General features: G+C 47.0%; 1 protein-coding gene and 1 pseudogene across 2 annotated transcripts in view; one reads left to right on the forward strand and one right to left on the reverse strand.

Moving 5' to 3' along the window:
- BEST4 (bestrophin 4) overlaps positions 1-17,313 on the reverse strand; it is a 40,045-nt gene extending 22,732 nt beyond the window's left edge. For both annotated transcript variants that reach the window (XM_066626392.1, XM_066626391.1), the window contains exon 1: positions 17,135-17,313. In XM_066626392.1, the coding sequence (XP_066482489.1) occupies positions 17,135-17,156 (22 nt within the window). In that variant the 5' untranslated portion in view covers positions 17,157-17,313. The remainder of the gene's footprint in view (positions 1-17,134) is intronic.
- Positions 6,257-6,373, forward strand: LOC136649920 (5S ribosomal RNA; annotated as a pseudogene).
- Positions 17,314-18,116: the final 803 nt, after the last annotated feature.

Raw genomic sequence — 18,116 nt, forward strand, 5'->3', positions numbered from 1 at the left:
TGCTCCTCTGCAACGGCCAGTTGTGGGGAACCTGACGCCTCTTGGTCAAGGGCCTCAGTGGCCTGCACTAAGGAATCACCAGAAGTCTCCAGTTTGATCTCCACCTCCTCATAGAGGTCTCTGTTGCTCCCTAATAGTGCAGTTGAAGGTTTAAGCAGGACTTGGTTCCTCAACAAGACGTTCTTCTCACTCTCTGCAGCAGATGCAACAGGCAGTTCACATGGCATATAAGAGTGATGGCCCCCTGACCCTTTGGCACCATTTCTCTCCACAGTTGCCAGGTGGCATTCCTTCCCACCATGGAGAGCATAGCCGGTCTTTTTCTTTTTTCTGCAAAAGCACCAAGTGACCAAAGCCAGGACAGCCACTGAAGGCAGACAAATGAAGAGAGCTGTTAGCTTATGATTTCGGCACAACTCCTGCTTAGGGATGGTTTTGACATTTAGGCCCTGATAATGCTCTGGGGTGCTACAAACCATCTCAGTATGAAATGGGGCAACCAGATATTTTTCCAGATCACCAAGTAAAGAACAAGTGCAGTCCCAGCTGTTGTTGGAGAGGCTTAGCGTGACAAGAGAAGGTTTGAAAATCCCAGAGGGAAGGGAAGTCAAGTTATTGAAGGCAAGGTGGATCTCCTGCATGTGGTCAGAAGCCTTCAGGAATGATTTAGGTAGCTTCTGAAGCTGGTTGTTATCTAAATGAATGACACGTAAGCTGGGTGCATTTCTTAGGAAACTGTCTGGGAGCCTACTTAGTTGATTATGGTCCAAGTGTAGAATCTCCAGCGTAGAAGAACCATCATCTGTATTGACAAGGTCTGATATCCCACAGTTTGATAGGCAGAGCTTCCTCAGGCCTGCAACTCTGCCAAATATGCTCCAATCCAAATGGCCAATTTCAGTGAAATTCGAGCAGCACACCGTGGGAGCCCATATGCCACCTTGGAGTTCCCGGAAATCGATAGCTGTGCTGCAGTTGCAGGTTTCTTCCACAGCTCCTAAAGCAAGTTCTATGGTTAACAAGACTCCAGCAATAAGTATGTTAATCTGTCTCTTGTGACCTAAGGCAAAGAGAGGGCAAGCATCAGTGATTTCAAAATGTGGCAACTAGACACAAGGAGCATTTTCCTTACTCACAAATGTAATGTTCCCATAATGATTTGTGAAATGCAATTGACTTTAGGAGCGAACCCAGACGTTCTTCACCGAATTCACAAACACGGACTACAAGCATTTAAAAAAGTAGGTGAATTGCAACAACAACCAAGTGAGCGTAAGGGTACCATTCTTGTATCTGAATTATTCATACTGTAACTTGCAACATATGAATAAAAGTACTAGGGTGTTTTAAATAAACAGCGATATGATCTTTGGTTGCCATTTTCCTTGGAAAGGAACATTTTTCCAGCGGCTCAGCACTCTCTATTGGAAATGTCTGTTCAACACAGCACATTTTGAGCAAAGATCAGGTTGGGCTTGGTTTGAATGATACGTTGTGCTTGTCCAATCTGGAAATGCAGCCACTATTTACAGAAACCTTTATCAAATAGTAGCTGCTGCTCATTGTGAAAAGATTTTAAAGAATGGTACAGGTTTTGAAACTCTTTGGACTGTAGCTGATGGACAACATAACTATGTCTAGAAACACAACCATGTTTCCACCACCACAGAAATGGCTCTCACTCTGTGTCTAGTTCACAGTAATTTCCAGGGATGGGAAAGTCAGGTGTGGAGTCTAGTCTCCACCCTCCCCGAGACTCAACTCAAAACGAGTTTCCGAGTTGCCTTTTTGTGTCTCAAAGACTCGAGTCATGAGTCGCTCCCTTTAAAACGCCCACTGGGGAAAAACACAGGGCTGCTATGGGGGTGTGTGTTTGTCTGTTGGAGTTCTTTAAGCATTCCCCTGCTGTCTCTGCCCATCTGTAAACAGGGCAGGAGAGGTAGGAGGGACTGTGAGAGAGTAGGGACAGAAGCAGCAAGATGGAGGAGGGTCATGCGCAGCAGCTGCAAGGCTTGCCAGGACAACCCAATCCTTGGCAGCTCTACTCAGAAAAAGTAGTCCCATTGCAGCCGGTCATTCAATGAGTCTATTGGAACCATGCCATAATTTCTCCAGGATGGCTAGGAACTGCCTCCCCTGCCTTCTCCCCTCATTCGTCCAGGGGGGAAAACCTCCCTCCCCCTCCCTGAGCTTCTGCAGCCAATCATAAGGCAAGAACACCCTTGGCTCTTCCTTTTGTCCTCCATCAGCCAAGAAAATATCAAACCTCCCATCCTTTGTCCAATGATCATTGAAGGAATAGAGAGCTTGATCCCACCTCTCCACCTCCTGCTAATACAAAAGCAAACATTAACCCTTCCCTGCCTCCTGGCTGTAGGGCACCCGATCTGCTACTCACCCGGTCTCAATGATGGCCCCACAAGGTTTTTCACGCCATGAAAACAATAAACAAGCACACCCAGACACAGACAGAGTTGAGTCTGTGAGGGTTGGGACGAGTGCCAAGTCAAGGGGCCCTTGACTCAAATGTTTTTCCAAGTCTTCCAAGTGTGCAACTCATGAGTCCATGAGTCAGAGAAAAACGTGCATTTTTGTGACTCGAGTCTGAGTCACCAGACTCAAGTTCTCATCCCTGGTAATTTCTTCACATTCCTGGATTTCTCCGGCTGATTACAAGGAGAAAATAAGCATCCCTGGTCTATGAGTGGGAGCTATTCTATGAGCTTTCAGATAAAGGTCTTTCCCAACCCTTCTGCTGAGATCTTAAAATCAGAAATGTCTATGTTCTGAATCACACAATTTATAATCTTTGTTATTACCCTCTGACTCACAGTCTTTGGCATACAAGTGATTTAAAATCTGTTTGCACATTTACACAAGTCCAGACTCAGCACTTATGTATACATTTAATAGCCTCTTTCCTAGATATCCAAAGTATGACTGTTTCCAATCTGAACAAGCAAAAACATATGCAAGGCTAGCCTTCCACATGGCAGTGTAAACAAAGATCTTGACATGTTTGGGGACCCAGAGTGTAATTTAAGGGGTGGCTAATTCTGAACAATCACTTAAATCCAGCTGGTGGCTGGCAAGAGAGGGTTCTACCTCCTTACCAGTGACAGAACGGTTGTGGCGTACTCCTGAGCTTGTGTATTGACTTCCAATCACTGCATGTGCTGCAGTATCAAGGAATCATCTTCCTCCTTGATTGAGAACGAGAAGGATCAAGACCCAGAGGCCAAAGATTGAGCGCTTTCTCTTACTTGCAACGGATTTGGAAGTTATACCACGGCACCTGCACATTGACCTCTAGAAACCAGGCCAGGTAAAATCTGAAGACAGTATTAAATCACTCTTGTCATGGAGGCACTGTGCAGTCACAGTGATGCAGCATGACTCTTCCCCAAGTTTCCAGCTATGAATATGAGAAAAGGCAGCCACCACCAACCAGATTCAGGCAACAGAATGCCTAAAGCTAGGCCTGAATATACATGAATGAGTATATATATACTCATATAACTAAGTATATACACGTATACTCATACTCAGATTAGGCTTGAACCAGTTGCTATTCCATTGGATGAAAGTCTGTGTAAATTCTCTTTAAGTTCTAAACTGGGAGTTATTTCTGAGACCTCTTTATCTTTTCTCCCTTTCACTCCACAGTGAAACCCTGCCATCTTCATGTGTTGAATACTTCCAAATGGTGTCCTATTCTTCTTCTTCCTACTGCTAAAACAGTGGCCAGCTCTTTTATTTTGTATCATCTTGATAACTGTAATAAACACCTTTCATGTTTGCCTAATTCTCATCTTCAGCCTCTTGCCTTCATTTTTCAAATCTGCCAAATGTCTTCTTTTGCCTGCATTGACCATATTTCTCTTTTCAGCACACTTCATTGGCTTCCCTTTACATACTGCATTCATTTTAAACTTCTGCTCCTTATTTGCAAGTGTTTATTCTCACACACCCCTCTGTCTTCTCTGACAGTCCAATTACATGTCAAGTTAAATGTATCTTTTTCCTTTCAATTTTTTTTAACATAGCCATGGAGGTGGGAATGAAGTCCACAGCCCAGAGGAAGGGAATGTTAACCCTTTCCTCATGAGCTGATTCCAGCAAAAAAAATTGCCCCTCCCAGAAGCTATTTGTCTCAGGAAGGAAGCTACCATTGGCATCAATACAGAAACAGCAGGGTTAAATTTACTTCCTTGATGCAGCAATCCTGATCAATCCCATCCATGACCCCCCTTTTTTTTTGTTTTAAAGATGGAAAAAATGTATTTTAACAAAATACGTCGTTTGTCCCTCTGGCCACAGCCCTTTATGTTACCTCTGTTTTGATTACACTCTTCCAACCACCAAGCCTGAGAACTCTATGTCTACCTACCAGCATCATTCTTTTGCACTCTCTACACCAGCATTTCTCAAAGTGTGCCTGGAGGATCCCTGGGGCTCCATTAGTACACCTGCTAACTGGGTAAGAGGCACTTTTTCAAGAGGGTGCTTCTCTTTTATTTAGCAGAGGGAGAGTAACTGGCCCTCCTCACCCCAGCAGTGTCTTTTCTAGTGGCTGTCTGCTGGTGTTCTTTGGCATCTTTTTAGATTGTGAGCCCTTTTGGGACAGGAAGCCATTAGTTGTTTGATTTTCTCTGTAAACCACTTTGTGAGCTTTTCATTGAAAAGCGATATATAAATACTGTTGTTGTTGTTGTTGTTGTTATGAAGAAGAAGAAGAAGAAGAAGTAGTAGTAGTAGTAGTAGTAGCAGCCATCATCTGTTCAGTGCTGCATCACTCTAAGCATGCACCAGCGCTCTGGGGCTCCCCGAGACACTGTGCATGCACCAGTGGGGCTCCCCAAGACTCTGTTTTGGTGCGTAAAGGGTTCCAGAAACCAAAACATTTGCTCCTTTGGAATGCCCTGTGGAGCTTGACAGAAGATCCTGAAGATTTACCCCTCTTCTCAGACTCACTTTCCCTGACCACTTTGACTTAATACCTCTACCCTTTTGCATCACACTCCCCTTCCATAATTCCTATCTGTCTTAGATTGTAAGCCTGCAGGTGGTGTGTGTCTTAAAAAACTTAAAGTACTGAGGAGTATTTTTGTGGAAGCAGAAGAATAACAACAACTACTACTACTATAGTAGCTACTACTACTATGTAGGACTCATACTAAAGCCTCCTGCAGTAGGCAGGGGTTTCGGTCATTCCACCTGAACTGAATCTGTTCTGTTGTAAGTTGTGAGGCAGAATGAGTTGTCACTCCCCGACACTTGCATTGGAAGGAGGGGTGTCTCCCACAGCTTCCTCTGTGTTAGTTACCTGGGAACCCTTATGAGTTGATAGGGTTTCTGAAGCAACCAAACTTATTGCAAACAAACAAGAGCAAACAAGGCCTTGCTTTCATTAAGGGAACTATGCAACTTATGCAAACAGCAATCAAACCTACCTTTGCTGCTAATGCAGCTCAAGAACATATAGAGCACAATCCTAACCAACTTTCCAGCACTGACATAGCTGTGCCAATGTGGCATGCACTGCATCCTGCAGTGGGGAGGCAGTCAAGGAGGCCTCTTCAAGGTAAGGTCATGTTTGTTACCTTACCTTGGGGCTGCATTGTAGCTAGGTCAGTGCTAGAAAGTTGGTTAGGATTGCGCCCATAAAAGTAGCCTTTACCCACTATGAAAGTTGCTTTTCATGGGATAAACCCACACCATTTATATACCATTTCAAAACACACAAAAACATGGGTGTGACTGGCTGCCTCGGTCTTTCTGCAGATGTGGCATACACACTCCTGCAGGATGTTGATGATTCTGTGAAAAAGACTTAGGTCCTGGACCAGTGGTTCCCAAACTTACCTAAGTCGTTACACCCCCACAGCCTCTTCGTCCCAGCTCAGCTGGTGCCACCATCTTGGATCTTGCAAAATCTTGCTCGATCCAAGATGAAGGCACCCAAATCTCACAAGATTTCAAGATATACAAGATGGCAGTGCCCAGGGAAACAGGGAGCGACCTTCAGGGACTTCCCTCGCCCTAAGGCGTCGCAACACACACTTTGGGAACCCCTGTCCTAGACCCTGTTTAAAGGCCCTTTAATATTTAAAGGGCCTTTAAATGATATTAACAGGGCTAGCCCATCCATGAAGCTGATTGCGGCAGTTGCCTCAGGCAGCTGACTAGCAAGAAGGTGCCCACCTTTATCTGCCCACTTCCTGGATACAATTAGCTGACAAGTGTGCCTCTGAGTGACAGCAACTGTTACCCTGCACATGCCTGATCTCATCTGATCTCGGAAGCTAAGCAGGGTCAGGCCTGGTTAGTACTTGGATGGGAGACAACTTGGGAATACCGGGTGCTGTAGGCTTATACCATAGTCTTTCGAGACTGAAGGTTGCCAACCGTGCCTCTGATGGATAAGGCCTACACAGTACAGTCAGGTTGCATCACACACGTATTTTACTTACACACATTCAAGAACATATGCTTGGCAACAACAGTAACAAAAAACAAGGAAAAACAACAGTTTAAATAGTGCAGATGATTCCGCCCACCACTCCCCTTACTAAGTATATGCTCTGAAGTATGCTTCCACAAGATGGAAGAATGAATCTGCTGTTCCCTTGGTCATCTCGGTTCCTATAGTTTTCAGTTTTTAAAGAGAGTACATAAAGAGACAATACATATTTTTCAGATTTAAGTGTAATTTCGAATATATGAGATTTTCGCCTTGCACACTGACTTCAAAATGTAACAGTCACATATGATGCAACCTGACTGTACACAGTTCAGGGGAACTCCACTAACAATATGAATATTGGATGATCCTACTGACTTTTTAAAGCACTTTAAATAATGTGCTTTAAGTACTTTTTCACAAGAGGAGAAGAAAGTTGACTCCACAGAGTCTTTCTGCTAACCATGCAGCAACCCGCTGTTGGTATGCAGGGAAGAAAAGAGAGATCAAAACATGTACTGATTGGAACAGCATTTCTGAAGCTTTAGTTACTAGGTAGCAGATAGTTTTTTCTGAATTAAATACAAAACTCTTAGAAGATATATAAAAAAGATACATATACATATATTCTTGATTTGCTCCAGGATGGGGGGAGGGGCAAACATCTTCCTTGCAATTGCAGAATAGTCTAATATTGCCTCTTGGCAACTGCTCCCGCCATACCCAGCCATAGCGGCATGTGATACTTCTGGACTCTCCCCAAGCTTATCGACTGTAGAGCATGTGGTATCAGGGGAATCCTGGCGCACCCTTATTCCTTCCCTTGTAATGATGCACTGCCCACATATCAGTAGGAAGAGAGAAGATCATTCCTCTGAGAAGCACCAGCACACAAGCTTAGAGTGGTGGACAAACCCAACATAGTGGCTTAATTCTTCTAAGGTGTACCTTGGCACACATACCTGAATTAGAGTGTAGCATTCAGTGGTGGGCCCCTAACCTGGTTCCAACCTCAAATGAGAGTCATTGTTCATGTGGCTGTTAATGCTACTCCACTTGAGTCAGCTGTACAATGTCACACACCCTTTGCTACTTGTACAGTCAGGAACAATAGAGAAAAGAGTATCTCATATATCTGAGCAAATAAGCAAAGTACCGTATTTTGCACACCCAGAGCTATCTTCAGGTAACCTCCAAATACATACTGAGCAATCTGCTTAGTAGCCTTGCCTTTGGGCTGATTCAGACAACACTTTTAAATGCTGAACCAGCCTCACCAAGAAAAGATGTGCCTGCTCATGCATCCTTGTCATTCTGGAGAAGTCTTCTCAGTTGTGTGTGTATGGGGTGGGAACTTGTTTGAATTGCCTTTCTATATGTGCTGCTAATAGCCAACAACAAATCAACTGGCCCGGTAGCAAAGAGAGGAGCCAGGACACTCTGCGCATGCACAAATCATTTATCATCCGAACCAACCCATTACTTTTGTATAATCATTAAACCAGGGATGTCAAACATCATTAAACTCAGGGATGTCAAAATCATTAAACCAGGGATGTCAAAACACATAGACGAACAGGCCTTGCTGAGGGAGAGTCAGCATGGCTTCTGTAAGGGTAAGTCTTGCCTCACAAACCTTATAGAATTCTTTGAAAAGGTCAACAGGCATGTGGATACGGGAGAACCCGTGGACATTATATATCTGGACTTTCAGAAGGCGTTTGACACGGTCCCTCACCAAAGGTACTGAAAAAACTCCACAGTCAGGGAATTAGAGGACAGGTCCTCTCGTGGATTGAGAACTGGTTGGAGGCCAGGAAGCAGAGAGTGGGTGTCAATGGGCAATTTTCACAATGGAGAGAGGTGAAAAGCGGTGTGCCCCAAGGATCTGTCCTGGGACCGGTGCTTTTCAACCTCTTCATAAATGACCTGGAGACAGGGTTGAGCAGTGAAGTGGCTAAGTTTGCAGACGACACCAAACTTTTCCGAGTGGTAAAGACCAGAAGTGATTGTGAGGAGCTCCAGAAGGATCTCTCCAGACTGGCAGAATGGGCAGCAAAATGGCAGATGCGCTTCAATGTCAGTAAGTGTAAAGTCATGCACATTGGGGCAAAAAATCAAAACTTTAGATATAGGCTGATGGGTTCTGAGCTGTCTGTGACAGATCAGGAGAGAGATCTTGGGGTGGTGGTGGACAGGTCGATGAAAGTGTCGACCCAATGTGCGGCGGCAGTGAAGAAGGCCAATTCTATGCTTGGGATCATTAGGAAGGGTATTGAGAACAAAACGGCTAATATTATAATGCCGTTGTACAAATCGATGGTAAGGCCACACCTGGAGTATTGTGTCCAGTTCTGGTCGCCGCATCTCAAAAAAGACATAGTGGAAATGGAAAAGGTGCAAAAGAGAGCGACTAAGCTGATTACGGGGCTGGGGCACCTTCCTTATGAGGAAAGGCTACGGCGTTTGGGCCTCTTCAGCCTAGAAAAGAGACGCTTGAGGGGGGACATGATTGAGACATACAAAATTATGCAGGGGATGGACAGAGTGGATAGGGAGATGCTCTTTACACTCTCACATAATACCAGAACCAGGGGACATCCACTAAAATTGAGTGTTGGGCGGGTTAGGACAGACAAAAGAAAATATTTCTTTACTCAGCGCGTGGTCAGTCTGTGGAACTCCTTGCCACAGGATGTGGTGCTGGCGTCTAGCCTAGACGCCTTTAAAAGGGGATTGGACGAGTTTCTGGAGGAAAAATCCATTATGGGGTACAAGCCATGATGTGTATGCGCAACCTCCTGATTTTAGGAATGGGTTAAGTCAGAATGCCAGATGTAGGGGAGAGCACCAGGACGAGGTCTCTTGTTATCTGGTGTGCTCCCTGGGGCATTTGGTGGGCCGCTGTGAGATACAGGAAGCTGGACTAGATGGGCCTATGGCCTGATCCAGTGGGGCTGTTCTTATGTTCTTATGTTCTTATATTTCATACAGAGGGCTGAATTTAGCATTCATGGTGCCTACTAAGGGCCGGAAGTGACAACATTAAGCAGGAAGTGACATCATTAAGCAGATGATGGTCAGAAATAAGCAAGTTGTTCTCACATAGAAACTCATTAGCTGCAAATGACAGAAGAGAAAATGTGCAAATCTTGCTTATATTTTCAAGACATTAGAGAGCCCGATTATCAAGCTGGGAGAGCCAAATTATAACAGATGCTGGATAAATGGCTTCCAGGGGCTGCATTCAGCCCACGTGCCTTATGTCTGACACCCCTGCTCTAAACAATGCTATGTCTATTGATATCTATTATAGGCTTTTATTATTCAACCAGTCCTATGCATATTCTAGCCCCTCTCCTAGTTTCCCCAGAAAGTATTCCTAATTGCGGGGGTGGGGGGCGGTTGGTTCATCCAAACTGCTCTTCTAAACATGCTGCTAAACTTTAAGAAAAATACCTGACAGGGAAACAAGGGGAAGGATGATAAGCAGTTGTAACGGACAGTTTATTTTCTAATGGACCAAGCTGAAATTTGAATGAAGTGACTAACTTCAGTTAGAGCCATCAAAAACACAGGTTTAAGTGCATTTATTGGCACATGGTTCTATTAACAGTTCAGTTCCAATTAAACTGTTGGGAAACTAAGGCCCAGATTGCTCCATGTCACGCAAGAATCCTATAGCCAAAACCAGACTTGACCCCTTTCTAGACCTTTCCTGGCTAGTTTTCTAACCACTGGCACTTTTAGTAAGCCTTTGTATGACATTGCACATGAAACTGTTGTCTGTACACACACGTTACACATGATGACATATGAGAGCAATGAATGCTGTCAGGTACTATACAAATAGAATGCACCCAGCAGATGAAAGAGGAGCTCTGCCCCTGTAAGCCTACAGAGCAAAAGGAACAGAACACATTGCAAGTCTATGTTAGAATGAAATGGATGAAAGGTCTTATGCAACAAGCAGTAAAAGAAAAATGCTTCATATCTGAATCCCTCAGTAATTTCCATCCAGTCTGAACACAGTCTCTGCTGTGATTCTATAATGTTCTCCTCTGCCATTGTGCAGAATCGGAAGCTGCAGTGTGTTGGCCCCTATTCAGGGGACATTGATTTGATCTAGGCAGCAGTGGAACAATTAAAATACCTCAAGCCGGAATAGAGTCCCTCCCTTGCCCCTTCCTGGCCAATGACATCAGTGTTTCCTCCCCATGCTATCCTTAAAGGTCCAGGGGCAACTTTCAACTCTTAAGGCAGTTTATTAAAATCAATGACAGTTTCCCTAATAAATTTTAAAGCCAAGTGCGGAAGCTAATGGCATTATCAGCAATCGTACTGTGGAAAGAGCAGTGGCCACATCTCTGTTATATTAACAGAGTGGAAACTGGATGGGCTGTGTTGGGTAAAAGCCAAAGTATTTCATCTCAAGAGTTACACAGAACTAGTTGCCATGTGAAATGTAATAGTGCGGCTGGGCCACCCAAAATATTAGACAGGTTCATGGCTGACAGGTGCCACAAATACCTGTATCTGACTAAGATTTCTATGAGAGGGATGTAATCCCAGATTTAGTGCCCCAACTTTCCTGGCTGCTGCTTGACAATGGATGGGTTACTGCACAAATGCACTTTTGTTGTACCATTTCCTTTGAAACATCTGACCCGAGCTGCTGTTAGACACAAGACATTCGATTAGACTAGTGAGATCCAGGCAGTCTGTGTTCTCTTTGTTTACATCCCTCTTCCCATCTGCACTGCCAAACTCTTGTGGGATAGTAATGCCAGAGTGGTTTCACTATTTCAGATAACCAGCGCACGCGCTCACACACACACACACACACACACACACACACACACACACACACACACACCATAATTTGCATTCTAGCATGACAGGTAAAAAGGGAATATATCTCGAACAGGTAAAACTTATGTACCTCCCTGATATGGAAGATGGTGAGTTCCCTGTTGCTCATTTTTTATCCTGGGAGAACAAAATGCAGGTGTGAATCACTTTTCATCGCTTCTTGTTATGTGAAAGACAACCATTTCCAGCCATCACGCTTCTGTTTACAGGTGGACAAGGTAGGCAGAAAGTGGTAATTTTACAGGCAGAAACAAGTGGTCACAGCACTCATGTGATGCTGGGTTGCACCATGTCACACAGAAGGTGTTTGCATACTGCCCCCACCTTCACTGAAAACAAACACGCAAAACTTCCTAGACATGCAGTACTAGGAGTTCAAGTTCAAGGAGACATGCTAACAAGCATGCTACCCATTAAGCTATCCCTTTGGTTGGCCACACTGCTGCCTTGTGTGCTATGCCTCTGGGCCAAACAAGAAAACATGGTGTGACTTAGGTCCATGCCTGTGATTTTTCTAATGCAAATAAAGTGTGCAGGTACCACAATCCAGATGGGGAATGTGGTGGGAGCACATTTCCCCACTGAGTTCCAGTCCAGATTGGGGCCTCCAGCAGCAGCTTTAATTTCCACTGGCCACATAAAGTATCATTATATTCTATGATTTAGGAGACTGTAGTGAAGGCACAAGCAATTTGGCATTTATTTGGAAAGCAGGTTGAAGGGTGGAACTGTGAGGGAAAATTGAAGCAGTTAGTTATGGGCATCTGGAACACTGATAGGGCAGAAAGAGCTACATTCAGTGCCTTCGGCTTCCTGCTCAAGCAGTGGCGTCACTAGGGTTTGCGTCACCCGGTGCAGGATGCCAGCACATCACTCCCCATGCAGTGGGCGGGGCAACACCCCAGGTGGTGGGCATGGTGATGTACCATCACTCCGCCCCCACTGGTTTTTTGGCTGTACTTTTTGATAGAACAAAGAAAGAACACATTCTGCATAAAATTATGCATTGATTGATATATAACATGATGGTATTATTCCTCCAAACTGTGATTTTAGTGATTTTGGACACTAGTGGTGTCACACACACCCCTTATTAACACCTTATTGTAGCAGTTCTCAAACTTTTAGCACTGGGACCCACTTTTTGAATGACGATCTGTCCAAGACTCACCAGAAGTGATGTCTTGGTGGAAGTGAAATCATTAGGCAAATTAAAATAAATAAGTATAAATAATTAAAGTAAAACAAATAATTAAATAAGCCAGCCCTGGTCCACCAAGTGAATTTCCTCTGCAGCCTGCCCGCAATAACACCCCCTTCCAAAACCAGTAAGGTTTTCAACCCTACCCAGTGCCCAGTTCAATTTATGAACTTCTGTTTAAACCAGATCACTGTCAGGATCCACTTGGCTTTGCAAATCTCAAAAAAGTTCACCTTATCACCTGAAGCCTCTGTTTTGATCATTTTTAGTGGGGGGGGGGAGGCTGCCTTCTGCAGCACTTGTTTAGCTCCAGGTGTATAGGATCAGGACCAATCTGGTAGCCTTGCACTCTCCTTCACCTGATCTTCTGCCAAGGCACATTTGCTTACTTGTGAGTAAACGCAACCATGAGGCTTAGTTTCGCTTTCCATAGGGCTCATTACATTCATCTGCTTGGAGGGAGGGACTTCTTTCTCAGGTGTTTTTTGGGGCTGCATTCATTGGATCAGGACCATTCTGGTGTCATTGGATTCCTCTCTGCCTGCTCTTTCTGATGGACTAAGGCACGTTTGCTTACTCGCAAGTAAACGCACGATGCGGCTCACTTTCACTTTCCATAGGGATCCATGCCTTTTTTTGTTCTACAGTTTTTTGGCCATAACTTTTGATAGAAAGGAGATATTTCACTCAAGTTTCTTGCATTGCATTATGCTCGAAATTCCGCATCCAACGGTATATAATATGATGGGGTTATTCCTAACCACCGCGATTTTAGCATGTCACCCCCCCAGTGCACATCACCCCCCCCTGAGTGCGTCACCTGGTGCAGCCCACACCCCCCGCACCCTCCTAGCAACGCCACTGTGCTCAAGTGACCTGACTCATGTCGGAAGGGCCACCCTGCTCTGTCCTCTTAATGACTCCCTGACACACATTTTGGACCATGGGTCGTTGTTTGTAGGGAGTGGGAGACAACCTAAGTCAGGGGTGCTCACACTTTTTTGGCTCAAGAGCTACTTTGAAACCCAGCAAGGCCCAGAGATCTACCAGAGTTTTTTTTACAATGTTCGCGCCATCATAACATATAACATTTATGTGTACAATGTATGTTGGTGTACCTTGAGCCCCACTGAGTATAACAGGACTTACTCCTGAGTAGACATGCCTAGGATTAGGCTGTGAGGCTGCAATCCTAGCCACACTTACCTGGGAGTAAGCCCCATTGAGTACAACAGGCCTTACTCCTGGCGTTTCCTCCCAGAGGCACCTGAAGGGGGGGGTCGGCACTCTGCGATTTACTCATTTTGCTTCGCGATCTACCGGTAGATTGCGATCCACCTATTGAGCACCCCTGACCTAAGTCATGTGAAACCCATAACTCTCATCCCGAAGTACACCCTGACATAGGTCTTCCTCACATACAGCCCAAATACAATCCCACAAACTGTACTGGGTCAGGATACACAGTAATGGGATGACTTGTGCAATCAGGCAGAGAGGTGCCTGAGAGGACTCCAGAATTCTCATTTATTTAATCATTGACAAACCGCCTGTGCTATGCTCAAAGCAACATACAAAGGTATACAAACACCTGGATTGTTCCCACCTATAAAAGCAAAGAAGAGCCCTGCGGGATCAGATCAAAGGCCCATCCAGTCCAGCTTCTTGTGTCTCACAGTGGCCCACCAGATGCCTTTGGGAGCACGCAAGTCAACAAGATACTTGCATCCTGTTGCCACTCCCTTGCATCTGGCCTTCTGAGGTAATTAACTAAATGACAAATTCTTTGCAAGTACCCATCATGACTTGTAACCTGTGATGGATTTTTCCTCCAGAAATTTGTCCAGTTCCCTTTTAAAGGCATCTAGACCAGATGCCATCACCACATTCTGTGGCAAGGAGTTCCACCGACTAAGTATTTTCTTTTGTCTGTTCTAACTCTCTCTCTCTCTCTCCCTCTCTCCACACAATTTTAGTGGATGTCCCCTGGTTCTGGTGTTGTGTGAGAGGGAAAAGAACATCCCTCTATCCATGCTATCCACCCCTTGCATAATTTTCTTTGTCTCAATCATGTCCTCCCTCAGGCACCTCTTTCTAGACAGAAGAGCCCCAACCACTGTAGTCTTTCCTCATAAGGGAGGTGCCCCAGACCAGTAATCATTTTGGTTAACCACACCTGGTTATTTTCACCTTACCTAGTTAATCTGCTCTCTTACTGCTGCAATTCAGAGAGATGAAAAACCACATGTGCAGTCTTCAGCCTGCCCCCTACCTGTCATCAGGAGATGGGAGCACATCCCCTGCACCAATGGAGGCAGTGCTAGAGGAAAGAGCTCCTTCTCCCCATCACTACATTCCAGGGGTCCCTGGAAGAGAACTTGAGGGTGCAAGCGCAATGTGTGGAAACACACACCAAGTAAGAACAGCCCCGATGGATCAGGCCATAAGCCCATCTAGTCCAACTTCCTGTATCTCACAGTGGCCCACCAAATGCCCCAGGGAGCACAACAGATAACAAGAGACCTGCATCCTGGTGCCCTCTCTTGCATCTGACATAGCCCATTTCTAAAATCAGGAGGTTGCACATACACATCATGTCTTGTAACCCGTAATGGATTTCTCCTCCAGAAATTTGTCCAATCCTGTTTTAAAGGCATCTAGGCCAGATGCCATTACCACATCCTGCGGCAAGGAGTTCCACAGACCAACCACATGCTGAGTAAAGAAATATTTTCTTTTGTCTGTCCTAACTCTCCCAACACTCAATTTTAGTGGATGTCCCCTGGTTCTGGTGTTATGTGAGACTGTAAGGAGCATCTCTCTATCCACTCTATCCTTCCCGTGCATAATTTTGTGTGCTTCAATCATGTCCCCCCTCAGGAGCCTTTTTTCTAGCCATAGCCTTTCCTCATAAGGAAGGTGCTGCAGCCCAGTAATCATCTTAGGATGCAATCCTAACCCCTTATGTCAGTGCTTTTCAGCACTGACATAGTGGTGCCAATGGGATGTGTGCTGCATCCTGCAGTTGGGTGTCACTCACGGAGGCCTCTTCAAATAAGGGAATGTTTGTTCCCTTACCTCAGAGCTGCATTGCCCTTATGTCAGTGCTGGAAAGTCCTGGAAAGCACTGACATAAGAGGTTTGGATTGCACCCTTAGTTGCTCTCTTTTGCACCCTTCCATGTAGTTCCCCAATGATAAATTCTTTGCCTTGGGACGTGAGAAAGAGATTATCTCAGGGGAGTGTCTGATGTCATCATTCCACCCAGTTGGGGGCAAATGCAGCCTCAGGGAACTCTGTGAAATTTCCAAGTCTAACATGTCCTCAAGCCCTGAATAGGCAATAATTCCGCTCCCAAGTGTATACTGCCTCTAAAGCACAGGGGGTGTAATGGATTCAGGACAAACAGGAATTGCGAGACTGTGGGAAACACTGTGGGGAGCAGCAGCAGGGAAAGGGATACCCTTCATGGGATCCGCTTCACGCAGCCAGCCAGGGAAGAGTGATGAGAGAAACTTTTCATGGCTCCCAGAAGGGCTCTCTGAAGCTGTCCCTGCATTTCCATTCAGGAGGAATCAGTCCAGGCTGGGGTATCCGTTTACCTCTTCTGTTCCATCCGTGGCAACATGCGCTCTAAGCAATTCCCCCCTCCACCCCATTTTGAAAGGGCTCAGAAGCAATCCCTGTGGGTGCTCGGCTCCCAGCGAGGAAACAGATACCTGAGGAGGCTCTTTGACTGTGTGCTAAGGCTGGTGGGGTAGGCAAGGAGGCAGCAAGCCAGCAGCTGGACTTTCCCTCAGTCCCGCCTTATTTCTCTGCATGGATCAGCATGGAACAAAAAGGCCCCAGTGTCTTGAAGGCCGGCCAGCAGCAGCTCAGAATAACTCCAAGCAAGGGAGCCTGGTGGGTCCCTGGGGATTGGAGGCTATGAACAGTTCCCCCCATGGCAAACTTCCTTTGGCAGAAGCCCCAGGGGAAGGGTGGCACTCACTGGGTGGGTGACCCATTCTCACACACACACCCTGGCCCGGATGCCATCACCCACTTCCTGGTTTGCTCCCCAATGAGCCTACTGCACCCGGTATTCCAAGGCGGTCTCCCATCCAAGTACTAACCAGCCCTGACCCTGCTTAGCTGAGACCAGATCAGGCATGTGCAGGGTACGTCCAAGTCCTAGCCAACTTTCCAGCACTGATGCAGCGGTCCCAAGGGGGCAGGCACTGCATCCTGCGTGGGGAGGGAGGCAGTCATGGGGGCCTCCTCAAGGTAAGAGGGTGCTTGTTACCTGGCCTTGGGGCTGCATCAGAGCAGGCAAGTTGGATAGCACTGGAAGGAAGGCAGGTCCTTGGATCAGGCGCCCCAACCCCTCTGGTCGGTGGGCCGCGCCGTCTCCTCTGGGCACACCCCGGTTCAGCCGTGCGCGCCACGACCCACGCCACGACCTTCGCTGACCCCAGCCAGGCGCGGTGCAGGGGGCGGCAGGCGGGCAAGAGGCAACGGGTGAGAAGGCGCCAGGGGGCGCTCTCGGGCGGGCGGGCGGCGAGCTGGCACCCCGGGCAGACCCCAGGGCGGGGGGGTCTCCTCCTCCAGCCACTCACCTGGCGCGTGCCGCTGCTCCATCCTCGGCGCGCCGTGCAGCCAGCCTGCCGCCTCAAGGCTCCTCCATGCCCGGGGCCCTCGCGGCTGTGCAGTGTCCGCCGGGCAGCGCCTGGCTCGGCCTCCTTCCCCGGGGCGTGGCCCTCCGGCTGCCCGGGGAACTGCAGGGGCAGGCGCCCCGCCGTCCCGGCTCGGAGCAGGTCGACTCCTGGCAACGCCCCTCCCTGCCTCGCCGGCGGAGCGCGCAGCCGGAGTGCCCGCCGCCTCCACCCTGCCCCGCTTCTCCCTGCAACGCGGGTTGCCTCTTTCCCCGAGGGCCGTCACCGGCCGCCGCCTCGCCTGTCTGTGACCCACGGATGATGAGGAGCTCTGTGTGCCTGGGAGGTGGGCACAGGCGCGCCCGATGCCACCAGAAGCCTCGCCCTTGCCCCTTCTGCACGCACGTTGAACGCTCCCTCCAATATTTAATGTATGGATCGCATTGAAGCCTGGCACTCCGGCTGCCAGGAAGCACTTGCCTGTGCATGGGCACTCATTCTGATTCTCACATCGTCTCGTTGAGAGTTTCTCAGCCAGTGGTACGAGGACCACTGGTGGTATTTGAGGTGGCGTCCAGTGGTGCTCGCAGACCCCCACCACCTGGCAGTGAGACCCACAACGCAGCACACCATGCTTGTCGTGTTGCAAGTGAAAGTAACTACCGATGACATCCATCACCTATGACTAGTGGAGGTACTTCTAATAAGTGGACACTGCAAAGTGGTATAGTGGGGGACAAACGTTGAGAAAGGCTGGTCTGCTTGCTAGCTTGGTTTATTACCGTACGGTATATCTTCGCCAACACACCTCACTCACCTTCTCTGGCCAGACTTATGTACTCGTATATAGGAAGTTGCCTACAAAGGCATCATTTAAACAACATGTGCACAATCCAGCAGGAAGTTCTACGCAATTGACAGTCCCATTGAAATGTGTGGCACATTG

The sequence above is a fragment of the Tiliqua scincoides genome, chromosome 4 (assembly GCF_035046505.1).
Source record: "Tiliqua scincoides isolate rTilSci1 chromosome 4, rTilSci1.hap2, whole genome shotgun sequence".
Classification (NCBI taxonomy): Eukaryota; Metazoa; Chordata; class Lepidosauria; order Squamata; family Scincidae; genus Tiliqua; species Tiliqua scincoides.